The sequence below is a fragment of the Micromys minutus genome, assembly GCF_963924665.1.
Source record: "Micromys minutus genome assembly, chromosome: 4".
Lineage (NCBI taxonomy): Eukaryota > Metazoa > Chordata > Mammalia > Rodentia > Muridae > Micromys > Micromys minutus.
In genome coordinates this window covers 24,863,382-24,876,620 of record NC_137973.1, presented here as the reverse complement: position 1 = coordinate 24,876,620, position 13,239 = coordinate 24,863,382, and the positions used below count along the sequence as shown (strand labels likewise).

Here is a 13,239-nt window from a genome sequence, read left to right as displayed (position 1 = left end):
CAGAAAGCCACCGAGGAAGAAACAGTACAGGGGTAAGAAAGAGGTCCTGTGGTGGGGTTCCCCAAGACTGTGCAGGGACAGCCAGGAGTGCCTCAGGGTAGGGAACCTTATGAAGTTAGGATTTTGTGTGTTTCAGAAGTAACTCTAATTTTCCCTCTCTCCCTCCCTCTTACCCCTCCTCTCTCTCCCCCCTTTCCCCACCACTAAGCTAAATCCCCAACCCCAGAGAAACTTTATTTGAAAAGAGGCCTCCCTTTGGCCTCCTCTCTGTAAAAGAGGAAAAAGTGAGGGTAGTCTCACTTTTTGGCTTTTTTCTTTTTTTTTTTTTCTGTTTCCTGGGAAGAGAGGTAATCCAGGAGAAATGTACTGATGAGAAGAATGTATCTGAATGTAAGTGCTCCCTAGGGACCAGAGCAGAAAACAACTGACAGGAAGTAGAGGCGATAACAGGAAGGGCATGGAAATTGTAGACAGACGACCCCCCCCAAACATTGGCCTCTTCCTAATTCAGTATCCTGTTCAGCTTTGAGTGCCCAGGGCTAGTACAGCTCCTGGCACACACCAGAGCTGACTGTGCTGGATTCCCATTGGTTTATAAAGCAGCAGCACATAGCTCACAAGACCTATGTGAGCTGTTTGTCTTTTGTAACCGGGCTGTCCTGGACTCTATGCAAGCCAGACTGGCCTTGAACTCACAGAGATCTGCCTGTCTTTACTCCTGGGATTAAAGGTGAGTCCTGCTGGAACAGCCTTTTGTTTGTTTGTTTTGATGGTAATGCCAGATAGGCTGAAGACAGCTCTGAGTACGTTTGATCTTGCAGACACCTGAGTTCAGTTCCCAGCACCCAGACCGGGCAGCTCATAACCAACAATAGCTTCAGTTCCAAGGGATTCAAAGCCTCTGGTGCACATACCCACATGTGCCCATGTACACATAATTCAAAGGAATAAAAGTAAATTCTTTAAAAGTTCACTAAAGAGGATGGTAATCCCCAGGGAAGGGCAGATGATGGGTGCACAGTTGAGTTGGTTTCTGTTGCTGGTCCCCCACCCCCACTCCGAGCCCCGAGATAGAGATTTTCTATATATCCCTGGTTTGTCTGAAAGACCAGGCTGACCTCATTCTCAGAGTCCTACCTGCCTCTGCCTCCTGAGTGCTAGGATTAAAGGTCTGTGCCACCACACCAGGCTTAAAATATTTTATTTTTTAAAATTATGTGTCTGCATATGTCAGTACAAGTGTCTGCAGAAGCCACAAGGGTGAGTCACAGAAGAGATTAATTTAAAAATTCACTAGCCTTTTAAAGATAGATTTTTGTTGCTGTTTTAAGTGTGTGTGTGTGTGTGTGTGAGTGTGTGTGTGTGTGTGTGTGTGTGTACCAGCAACTTTGGATTCCCTGGAGCTGCAGTTACAGGTAGTTGTGAGCAAGCTGTCTGACCTGGGTACTGGGAACCAAATTCAGGACCTCTGGAAAAAGTGGTAAATGCTCTTTAATTGCTAAGCCATCTCTCCAGCCCTTTAAAAAATTATCTTCATTTTATGCTTATGGCTGTTTTTGCATGCACGGCTGTTTTTGCATGCACGTATGTCCACGCACCAAGTGCAGATGATGCCCTCAGAGACAAGGAGGTGGAGCTGGATCTCCTGGAACTAGAGTTACAGATGATTGTCAGTCACCATGTGGGTGCTGGGAACCACACCTGGGCCCTCTGCAAGAGTGACAAGTGCTCTCTCCTGCCGAGCGGTGCTCTAGCCCCGACCCTTTAGTAAACTTTCACTGAAGATCTAATTGCCTTCAGTTCCTTCCCAGTCTGCAGACACAGCGACACGCTGTGGTAAGTGCAGCTCTGGCAGAGGCGCTTGTCTTGAAAGCTGGATTCAAGCCCCGATACTGGGGGTAGACGTTAGGGAAAGAGGGAGGAAAAACCCTGCAAAATTACAGATGTCTGCAGGGACTCTTGTTTGGTCTGGTTTTGGTTTTGGTAACATGGGGGCATTGGATTCACAGACTTTCGCAGCTTTCAGGAAGTTGCTCGAAAAGTTCCAAAGAGGAAGAGAGAGAACATGTTGCCCAGTGGGACTCTGGAAGCAAGGTAAGAGGGCAGAGGGAAGAGCCCTTGGTCCCTGGAGATCAGAGGTAGAGCCAAATTTTCCTTGAGGGCTCCTATTGCAGGGGTAGAGGTGGGAGAGCTAAGGTTGAAGTGCTGACCCCTCTGTTCCTGGTATCAACCCCGGGTCTTTCCCTATCCCCTGAGGACAGCCACTAGAAACTTGACTGTGCCAAAACCCCAAACTGCAGGAAGAAAAAGGAGAAAAAGAAGAGGTTGCAAGAAGAAGCCAAGATCCAGAGCCTCACCAGGGCTGGCCACAGGGCTTTGCATGCTGCTCAGATTCAGGAGGCTTTGGGCAACTTCCAGAAGGCCTTCCTGCTGGCCTCCAAGGCTCCAGAAGCCAGAGATAGTCCTGTTCTTCGAGTCTGTGCCTTCAACCTAGGGGCTGCTTATGTGGAAACTGGAGACCCAGCCACAGGTCTTGAGCTACTTCTGAGAGCCCGTCCTGAAGAGAAGTCCGAAGGCTGGTGTCATGGTGATCAGTGCTTCAATGTGGCTTTGGCCTATCATTCCCTTGGTGACTTGACTCAAGCTTTGAACTGGTACCACAGGGCTCTGGGCCATTACCAGCCACAGGGCTACCACGGGGAAGCACAGGCAAAAATAGGAGCCTGCTACCAGGCCCTGGGATGGCCTAAGCAAGCAGCCTGCAGTTTACAGGAAGCAAGCCAGGCCTATGCTCATGCAGGCCAGCTCTGGGATGCAGCCCTGGCTCAGGTGGCTGCTGTGAGGTGTATGCTGAGCAGTCGGCAGTATAGGCTGAGTGATGTGCTGCAGGCTCTAGAGGAGAGCCGTCAGCTTGCGGATGCTGACCGGGGCACTGACCAGAGACTGCTGGGTGAGCCTTAGGAAACAAGGTGTGGGATCTAAAGAGATGCTAAGCCTAAACCTGGTGGTGCCCTGAGGGCTGGGGAATCTGGAGGAGAGGGTCAGAAGCTATTCATGTGTAGCCTTAGCTATGGCTCATCTGATTGGTTTTATCCTCCAGGGCCATTCTACAATGATCTAGGCATGGATTACTTTCAACTCCAACTGTTGCCCCTGGCAGTAGAGGCCTTCCTGCAGGCCCTGCCCCTGTGTCGACAGCCAGCAGAGCAGGCTACAGTGCTTCAAAACCTTGGAATGACCCACAATGTCCTTGGCAACTATCGGGAAGCCCGGGAGTTTCACCAGAAGGCTGCCAATCTGCATGGTGGGTCCCAGGGACTGGGGAATGGGGTCAAGACTAAAGAATTAAAAAGAGATTTCAGGCCTGGGGAGGTTGTGTGTAGTTGTGTGTGTGTATGTATGTAATATATATATATATGTCTGTGTGTGCATACATATATACATACATATACCTGAAGTGCTCGCCTAGCATGCACAAAGCCCTGGTTTAGTTCCCAGCACCACATAAACCAAGTGCAGTGCTGCCCATCTGGAATCTCAGTGCTCAGTATGTGGAGGCAAGAGAATCAGCAGCTTTAAGTTCTCCTTGGCTACATATCAAGTTCCAGTCCAGCTTGGGTTACATAGTATCCTGTCAAAGAAGAAAAAGAATAAAATGTTTCCAATGAATCTGGTGGTGCCCCAAGAGTTGGGAGGGGACTTAGGGGTCCTGACCTGTCCAGCTCTACACCCAGAGCCCTGGCTGGCTGGATCCCCGGGACCAGTTATTGGGCTGGGACTACCTGAAATGGGAGAACCAGACAGAACAGAAGGTAGTGGGGCTCCGTGGCCTGGAGCTGGAGGTTGGGAGGCCAGAAGTACTGTCCTGAATCTCCTCCTTCAGCTGTAAACCACCTGCCATCTCTGAGCCTCAATTTCCACACATAAAGATGGGGCTATGAGGGCAGCTGGGATAGCTCAGCAGGTAAAGATACTGGCTGCCAAGCGTGCAGGCCCGAGTTCACTCCCCAGAACCCATGAGGATGACAGAGAGCACCTATTCTGGCAAGTGGTCCTCCTGTTCCCATCTGTGCACAGCCATATACCTATAGAATATACCTACAGAAATAAATCTGAAAAAAAAATAAAACAATGGGTAGAGCTGAGAGCGTGGCTTGGAGGCAAAGCACTTGCCTGATATATACAGGGCTCTGGATTCCATTTCCAGCAACACACACACACACAAAACAGGTGTTATCCAATCACACAAGTAGGACTGTAACTATGACCTAAGTAGCTAGTCCCTAAATATTTTTTTAACCTGCCCATTATGGTGGTGACACCTTTGAACCCAGCACTCCAGAGGTAGCGACAGATCTCTTGATTTTTTACAATTATTATTATTATTATTATTATTTTGCCTCAACCTAGAGGCACTGAGGATGAGCTTTGGGACTCCTGGGACCCTTCCTTGCTGAGGGCAGGGTCTCAATTCTCCAGCAACCAAGTCCCTATTCAGAGGGGCCTGTTCTGATTGCAGGCTCTGTGGGCCAGCGGTGGGAGCAGGGTCGCAGCTTTTGCGGCCTGGCATTTTCGCTGAGTCAGCTGGGGGACCACAGGGCTGCCTGGGACAGCTATCTGCATGCCCTGCAGGCTGCCCGAGACACGGGTAAGGATGAGAGTGTTAGCTTGGAACTGAGTGGGGGGGGGCCGCTAAAATTGAGAGTGCACAGTGCCGGAAGGGTCTGTGGGACAGGGAACATGAGATCTTTTGAGCTCTCTTCCTTAGGGGACATGAAGGGACAGTGGCAGGCATGTGAGGGCCTTGGGGCAGCTGCAGCCAGACTGAAGCAACATGACCAGGCTTTGAAATACTATAAGGAAGCGCTGGCCCTGTGTCAGGTGAGACCCTCCACCTTCTCCGGCTGACCCTGCTGGCCTCGCTCCCTGTTCCTTGCTTCCACCACACATTTACTGATTAGAAACACCAGGTCCAGAGCTGTTACTTGGAGGAAGAGGCAGTCTGCCTGCCGACAGTTTTCCGCTCAGTAGCATAGTGGCCTGGTGGCCTGGTGGCGGGGCACAAAGAGAGGGAATCAGACACCCTCGCTCTTTCTCTTGGTCTCTTTCCGATTTTTGCAGACTGCATAGCTCAGTCTATCTCTTTCCACCCCTGTCCCCTTCTCCCCAGCACGAACCAGGTTCTGTACGAGAGCGGCTGGTAGCCAAACTGGCAGATGCCATGCGGACCTTCGTGGCTCTGGAGAAGCCAGCCCAGGCTCATTTCCTGGTAGTATGACACCCACGACCAGGAGGTGGGAGTGGGGACAAGATGCCCCAGAAAGGATGTTCTCAGGAATGCCACACTTAACCACTCCGTATTCATTTGCCCCTGTGCTTGCATGAGGGATGTATGTATATCGGATTGTGGGGGTGGAGCAGGGAAGTGGATGGAGATTGTGACATACCTTTTTGTATACGGGCTGTTCCTCGGGACTTTAGCTGAGGTCACAAACCCCTTTGGGTTAAGGCCAAGGCCTTCAGGCATTTGTGTGAAGAGTTGGGAGGCTGTTCTTGGGTGCAATTCCCTAAATGGCCACAGGATGGGGGTGGTGCTCCAAGAAAACGCCAGGAGCTGTCTCGTTGGTAGGGCTTCTTCAGGTCTCCTTGGACTCGACCTCTAGCTCATTTTACCCTCCAGTCTCTCTCCACAGGTCATGGGCCCACCAAATGCTTTCCTCTATAGGAAACATCCTCTCAGCCCAAGAACTGAAGTTTATGCTTTATTATAGGGATGTAATGGGTTGGATGCCCTCTTGTTTTAAAGCCCAGGACACTGTATAATCGTCAAACAGTTAAATTTGTCTAAAGCAGAGAGAGCTTGCCCAGCTTTTGTGAGCCCCTAGGTTCAGTTGCCATACTGGGAGACAGAGTCAAAAGTCTTAGGCCTCGCCCAAGGCCTTCCACTAACTCTGACAGAATATACACTGAGGCTCTCTGGTCAGGCCGTGGTTGGGTCTACAAGCCTGATTTCTGATCTAAGATTTGGTAGGTGAACCTTTAGAGAGCAGAGGGCCTTACTTCAGAAATGAGTCTCAGAGACCCCGCTGGGCTGTCTCCAGCACCTAAGTCTGTGTGGGGACAGTGTGGCTCCCTGAAGGCAGCTGGAAGGGCAGTGATAGGCAGGTGGGTTTCCCTCATGCCGTGTTCTATAGGTTCACCAGCCCTCTGCTCCTGGAAAGCGCCAGACTTCATGGAAGGCCTCCCTAGAGGCAAAGACCTCAGCCAGGCTACAAAGTAGTGCAGAAGAAGCCCGGAACAGGTGAGCCAAGCAGTCCCGACATGGTGGAAGTCTCATAGGGGCCTGGCCCATTTCCCCCTAGGCCTTCCCAGGTGTGTGTCCTGGACTTATGTTCCCTAGATTTCCTTTCCTAGTAGCTAAATGTTGTCTCTTAGAGCCCAGGGTGTGTGGAGAGCCTGTTCCAGGTCAGACCCCAGGTTAGGCTCTACTCCTTACTAGGCTGTCTCTTGAAGCTCTCAAACTCACGGAGCTGAAAGCTTTGCTGTTTGGTGATCTGGCTTAGACTCCTGATGTATTTCCAGTGTCTCCTTGTTGGGAATCATTCCTCCATCACTAGGTGATTCGTGTTTACCAGGCACCTGGCTTGTCCAGGGCATCCTCCAGGAAGGGACCAAGACATGGCTAGATATCCACTCCACCTGTCCCCACCTCTGCTTCTTCTTACCCGCTGTGATGTCCTGGTTACGAAGAGGCCTGTGATAAATGTATCCAACCCCCTCCATCCAGGCTTGGGACCCACAGTCCATCTTCCTTCTGGAGGCCCACATCTCAGTGGAGTGGGATACCCTGTCATCACAGCACCCAACAAGCTCCAAGTCAATAGGTAGATCCCGGAGGAAGGTGGGGGCCTGGAGGATGGACAGCCCCAGTAAAAGAGTCAGCTTGTGGTGATTGTAACTGAGCAGGGCCACTGTTAGGTTGAGGGAAGAAAGTATCTAGTGCTTGGCGTATTCCAGGCTTCTGCAAGGAATGAGAAGCTGCAGCCAGGGAGGCAGCCTCCTATGCTTCCACAGTTGCCTCATGGCAGGCCCCTTTGCCCCCTTTAGGTCATCCATTTGGACCAAGGAAGCCCTTGGCAAGAACCTCCGGAGAACACGCATCCAGTCTGGCCTTTGCACCGTCATGTGACCTATACCTGTTGGCTACATCTCTAACCTCCACAGGAACTTCCCACTATACCCATTTAGGGGCTTTGGGAGAGGAGCTTCTTTAGCCAGTATGGAAGTGGTGCTTCTGAAGAGACAGGCCAAGGGCTCTGCTGACTCTGCATTGAGATTCTCTTTGCTCGTCTTTGGGGTGCGTCCTTTCACTCAGTAGACGGAAGAAAACTGGGAAATTGAACAGTGAGCACCCAACCCTTGCTTTTCTGGATTAGGATGTCACAGCCATGTTAAAGCTTTTGCCAGTTCTAAAAGTGACCTCCAAGCTCAGGTGAGTTTGGGACCACCGAGCTTCTCCATGTCCCCTTTTCACGTGGGAAACATGAATGGCACACAACAGAAGAAAAGAGAGAGCAGACACTCCAATCACTGTCCCCGTGAATACCTGCGGTCACAGCAACAGTGATGATGTTGCGACATTTGTTGGGCAAGCTTCACACCCTGAGCACTTACAGGTATTTCCTCACCAGGGTGAAGGAGGAAAAGAGAAGGCTGGGCATAGTGACACAGGCCTAAGGTCTGTGAGTTTGAGATTAGCCTGGTCTAAATCGCAAAGTCAGGGCCAGCCAGGGCCATATAGTGAGACAGTATCTCAACAAACAATCAAATAAACAAACAAAAAACTCCCCCCAAAACAAAAATCCAGCAACAAAACCAAGATGAGGAAAAGAATGCTCAGAGGTTAGATGGGTTAAAGATCCAGTCACACCAACAGGACCCAGAGGCAGAACTGAGGGACACAGTCGCAGAGCAGCCCCACCCCCATCCCACTCCCACCTGAGCTGGCCAGCAGTCTGCTGTGATTTAGTACAAAATGTAAATCTGGGAGTGACCTACGTGTGAAAAGAAGCATTGTTTCTACAAAGCTGAGTTGGATCCTTAACGGACTCATTCAAATTGGGTCACTTTTTGGTTCGTTTCTGTTTATTTTGCTTGCAGCTAGGGGCTGAAGGCATAATGGCATCTTGTGCTAAGCAAGCACTCCGCTGTTGGCTCCAGACCAAGGTTAGTCACTTTCAAAAGCTGCAGTTGAATTAGATACAAGCATGGAGGTTGGGGGTGGGGTGTTTACAAAGTGGCTCGAATCCTAAGATTCTAGAGTAATCTGGCACGGTACTTGCTTCAGACATTCATGAGCTGATTTCATTTAAAGGGGCTAAAGAGATGGTGCAGCAGCTAAGAGCACCGGCTGCTCTCCTAGATGACCTGTTGTCAATCCTCAGCACTTACAGGGCAGCTCACAACTGTCTGTAACTCCAAAGAATCCTGAGATTCAATTCTCAGCACCCACATGGTAAATCACAACTGTCCCATAACTCAAGTTCCAGGGGATCAGGGTCTTCTTGTGACTTCTGAGGGCATCAGGGTATATGTATGGTACACAGACATTACACATAGGCAAAACACTCATACACATAAAATAAATAAATCTTTTTTTTTTAAAGAAGCAAATGAAGTTTCCGTCAACAGGTAACTGGTAAGATTTGTATAAAAAACATTTGGAATCTTACCAGGTGGAAGTGGTACACATCACAGCACTCCAGAGGCAAAAGACAGACAGATCTCTGAGTTCAAAGTCAGCCTTGGTCTTCAGAGTGAGTTCCAGGACAGCCAGGGCTGCACAGAGAAATTCTGTCTCAGAAAAAAACAATAGACAAAATACATAAATCCACAAATCTACTCACTGGCCCCAACTTCAGAAAAAAAAAGACCCTGGCCCCACGTTGATAAGTAAATGATTGTATTTTATTTTAGGCTGCAATAAAAATAATTTATTTCTTATCATGCTAAAATCAGAAGTAAATGAAATGATCTTCCCACTGTCTCATGCTGTCCTGAGATTTAAATAGACTGAGTCCACTTAACTGGCCGGACGTGCAGCACCAAGGAACATGCTTCTGATGAATATGGCCAGGAGTGTAGCTCTGTGGCCCAGAACTTGTCTATCAAACTAGCAGCGTGGAATTCCATCTCCAGCATGGTGCATAAGAGAGGGGGAGGAGGGAGTGGGAAATGACCAGTTTCATAGACAAAAACCACATTTATCCTTTTTTAAAATTTGGAACAGGTATGTAGCTGTGGGTGTGGCAGAACTCACAAAGTAGAACAAGCTGACTTTGATCTTACAGGAGGCACTGTGTCCTGAGTGCTGGGATTAAAGGCATCTGCTACCATGTCCAGCTTCCTTCCTTCCTCCTTCCTCCTTCTTTCCTCCTTCCTTCCTCCTTCTTTCCTCCTTCCTTCCTTCTTTTCTTCCTTCCTTTCTCCCTCCCTTCTTTCCTTTCTCCCTTCCTCCTTTCTTCCTCCTTCATTTTTTCCTTCTTCCTTCCTTCCTTCCTCCTTCCTTCCTTCCTTCCTCCTTCCTTCCTTTCTTCCTCCTTCCTTCATTTCTTCCTCCTTCCTTTCTTCTTCCTTCCTTCTTTTCTTCCTTCCTTCCTTTCTTTTTTTTTCTTTCAATTCATACAATATATTCTGATCATGGTTTCCCATCTCCTAGATCCTTCATACATATCCAACTCTGCCCCTTCTTTCTCTCTCTCAAACAGGCAAATTAAAAAAAAAAAAAAAAAGACAAAGCAGCACACACATGCACACAGACCCTTTAAAAACACAAAACTGGAAACCATAACTTACAAGCAAAGGCCAGCAAAATGAAAGAATGCCCAAACAAAGCAACAAGAGGAAGTCAACAAAACACCGCTGAGTTTGTTTTGTGTTGGTCATCTACTGCTGGACATGGGACCTATTTATAAATGGGGTTTGTATACCCAGGGAGACTTCACTGGAGAAAGCTAATTTTTGCTTTGCACAGGGTCGTCAATCAGAGACAACTTCTTGATTGGGGAGGGTCATTCCCTCTTCCCCCTCTCAACCCTTGGACCTTGTCTGGCTTGAACCTGTGCAGCCCTGTGCATGCGCTGCCACGGTCTCTGTGAGTTCACTTGTGCATCAGCCCTGCTGTGTCTGGATAACACTGTTTCCTTGATGCCACCACCAGCTCTTAAATCTTTCTGCATAGCTTACTCAGCCCTGTGAAGAGTTTGATGAAGACATCTTATTTAGGACTGGGTATTCCAATGTCTCTCAGTCTGAACACTGCCCAGTTGTGGATCTCCATGTTAGTTCCCACCTACTAACTAGGGGAACCCTCTCTGATGATGACTGAGCAAGACATTAATCTATGGCTATAGCAGAATGCCATTGGGAATCATTTTATTGCTGTGTTTCTTAAACAGTACAATAGTATTTGGTTTTCCCCTAGGGCCATGGCCTATATAGTCTCAGGTTCTTGGCTACCTGAGCAGTGTCAGGCATGGGTTCTCTATCATATACTAGACATTAAATTCAACTGGAGTGGTTGGTTGTTCCCATAATGCTGTGCCACTATTGTGCCATACAGCCAGGTCCACACTATAGACAGCAGGTTTTGTAGCTGGCTTGGTGGTTACCTTTCTCTGGTAGCACTCAGAGTGCCTTTCCAGTACTCTGGAAAGTGAGTACTAGTCAGTGTGTGGGGCGAAGGCTCTAGTTAGGCACCTAGCATATAGCCCAGTTTCTCTGTGTTCAATGAGATATGTAAATGTTGTGTTCAGCAATATGTCCTTAACAGCATGTTGTAGAGAATAACCAATAGCCTTGTCAATAGTCCAAGTTGTTTAGGAGTTTTCATGGGGTCCCTTTAGCCAACAAGCCAGTTAAATGCAACCCATTTCTGGTGCTGAAGATTTCATTTAGTGGTAAAAGATGTTGTGTTGGGGTTTTTCTCTCTGCTGTTATTTAGTGACTCTATTTAGATTTCTTTCATGTATGTATACATTTCAAGTTTCTAGTGTAGTAGGATTCCAAACGACCCTCAAACGGCCTCTACTGTTGGTTGTCCTTCCCATATTCTCTCCCTTACCTGTCTTCTCTTCCTGTTTAATCCTGTTCCTGTCTCTCACTAGTCTAAATATATATATTCTATTTCCCCTTCCTTGGATTTTTTAACAGCTGAATAATGTTCCACTGTGTTGATATACCACATTTTCATTATCCACTTACCTGTTGAAGGGCATCTAGGCTGTTTTCCAATTTCTGGCTATTCTGAATAGACCAGCAATGAACGTGGATGAGCAAGTGTCTCTGTAGTAGGATGTAGAGTCCTTTGGGTATATACTTGAGAGCGGTAAAGCTTAGCTGATTTCCATATTTCTATCAGTGCCACACTAATTTCTATAGTTACAAGTTTGCACTCCGACCAGTGATGAATGGGCATCAGGATGGCTGAGTGAGTCTAGGTGTTGAAATCTATTGTCATCTTTGTTGGGTGGGTGTTCTATTCCTTGGTTTCTTTATTTTTATTTTTTAATTTTTAGAGATACGGTTTCTCCGCATAGTCCTGGCTGTCCTGGAACCTACTCTATAGACCAAGCTGGCCTTGAATTCACAGAGATGTGCCTGCCTCTGTCTCCTTCAAGTGCTGGGAATAGTGGTGTATACTACTACCATGCCTGTTCCTGTAATAATGATCATTATTATCATTATTAATGAATCTGAGTATATCTCTGCGTTGCTTTATGCATGAATGAAAGTCCCCTAAGGCCAGAGGTGTCAGATCTCCTGGAGCCACATGCAGTTGTGAGCCATCTGACAAGAGTTCTGGGAAGAAGCTTGGCTCCTCTGCAGGAGCAGTAAGTGTTCTTAACTGCTGGCACATCTCTACAGCCCTGACTCTGACATTAATGTGGGGTTTCCACCTCATAGCTTCAGGGACTGAGGAAGTGCCTCAGTGACAAAGGGCTTGACTAGCATGTACCAGGCCATCAAGGGAAAAAGGAAAAGGCTGCTCCACTTACAGCACGGAGCCAGCTAGTTTTATGCTAACATGAAACAAGCTAGAGTTATCTGAAAGGAGGAAACCTTGACAGAAAATGCTTCCCTGAGATCCAGCTGCAGGGCATTTCCTTAATTAGCCATGGGCGTACCTAGCCTGTTGTGGGTGGTGCCATTCTCTGGCTGGTGATCCTGGATTCTATAAGAAAGCAGGCTGAGATACCTTGCCCCTTCCTTCTTCCTCGGGTTGCCTGCAAGGTGACTGCCACCTATTTTGCCCCATCGCAGCTGCCCTCCAGCCTCCAGTGAAGCCCGGTCAAAAAGAGGACCAAGAAGTTCATCAGGCACCAGTCAGACGGATTATGTGAAAATTAAGCAAAACTGGTGCAAACCCAGAGGCATCGACAACAGGGTGTGGAGAAGATACAAGGGCCAGATCCTGATGCCCAACATTGGTTATGGGAGTGGCAAGAAAACCAAGCACATGGGGCTGGAGAGATGGCTCAGTGGTTAAGAGCACTGACTGCTCTTTCACAGGTCCTGAGTTCAAGTCCCAGCAACCACATGGTGGCTCACAACCATCTGTAATGAGATCTGATGCCCTCAAATATTTGAAGCCATTCCTCAAGGAAAACCCAAAAGGCTGCATGGCAGCAACTCAGAGGCAGCCTTCGTGGAGACAGCTGTGTTTGTCCCCTGAGTTCTGTGGATGGGATATATTTTTTTCTATCGCTCTATAGTTACAGAATGAAATCAGGAAGGATAAGCCATTATTTACATCTTCCTGCAACAGGATAAGCTGCAGAAGGCTGTAAGGTCACCTGCTATCATCCCAGGTCCACCATTGACCATCACAGTCATTGGGCAGGTTTAAAAAAAAAAAACAAAAAACTTTTGAAACGGGAATAATAGGGTTGCTATGAAATGAGGTGGTTCGTGTTAGCACCTCACACGTGTGTTTAACATATTATCTATGCTAAATAAACATGTTTCACATTGCGTTTTAGAAATGAATCTTCAGAATTACTAAACTTAAATAAAGCCAGCCACAATGGCCCAGAACCAGAATCTCAACAGGAGGGAGGATCAGGGATTTAAAGCCATCTTTGGCAACATTAAGATGCAGGGCAGCCTAGGCCACATGAAACTGCTTGTAGCTCCGGGAATCTGACACCTCTGGTTCTTGAGGGCACCCGAGGTCATCTG

At 48.0% G+C, this 13,239-nt stretch overlaps 1 protein-coding gene across 6 annotated transcripts; it reads left to right on the top strand.

Annotated features, from left to right (window-relative positions):
• On the top strand, positions 1 to 12,662 carry TTC24 (tetratricopeptide repeat domain 24). Of its 6 annotated transcripts, none has more exons than XM_080915188.1 (9): positions 1 to 32; positions 601 to 730; positions 2,010 to 2,094; positions 2,301 to 2,950; positions 3,101 to 3,304; positions 4,769 to 4,881; positions 5,171 to 5,269; positions 6,195 to 6,301; positions 7,108 to 8,831. In XM_080915188.1, exons 3-9 carry the CDS (start codon positions 2,066 to 2,068, stop codon positions 7,187 to 7,189), a joined length of 1,284 nt encoding a protein of 427 aa, XP_080771314.1. In that variant the 5' UTR covers positions 1 to 32; positions 601 to 730; positions 2,010 to 2,065; the 3' UTR covers positions 7,190 to 8,831. The 6 variants fall into 6 exon arrangements, 3 of the variants coding, with proteins under 3 accessions (XP_080771314.1, XP_080771313.1, XP_080771315.1); XR_013974993.1 differs by adding an exon at positions 12,322 to 12,662 and having other exon boundaries at positions 17 to 730; positions 7,108 to 8,226; XR_013974994.1 differs by adding an exon at positions 10,034 to 10,414 and having other exon boundaries at positions 17 to 730; positions 7,108 to 8,226.
• The last annotated feature ends 577 nt before the right edge of the window (positions 12,663 to 13,239 follow it).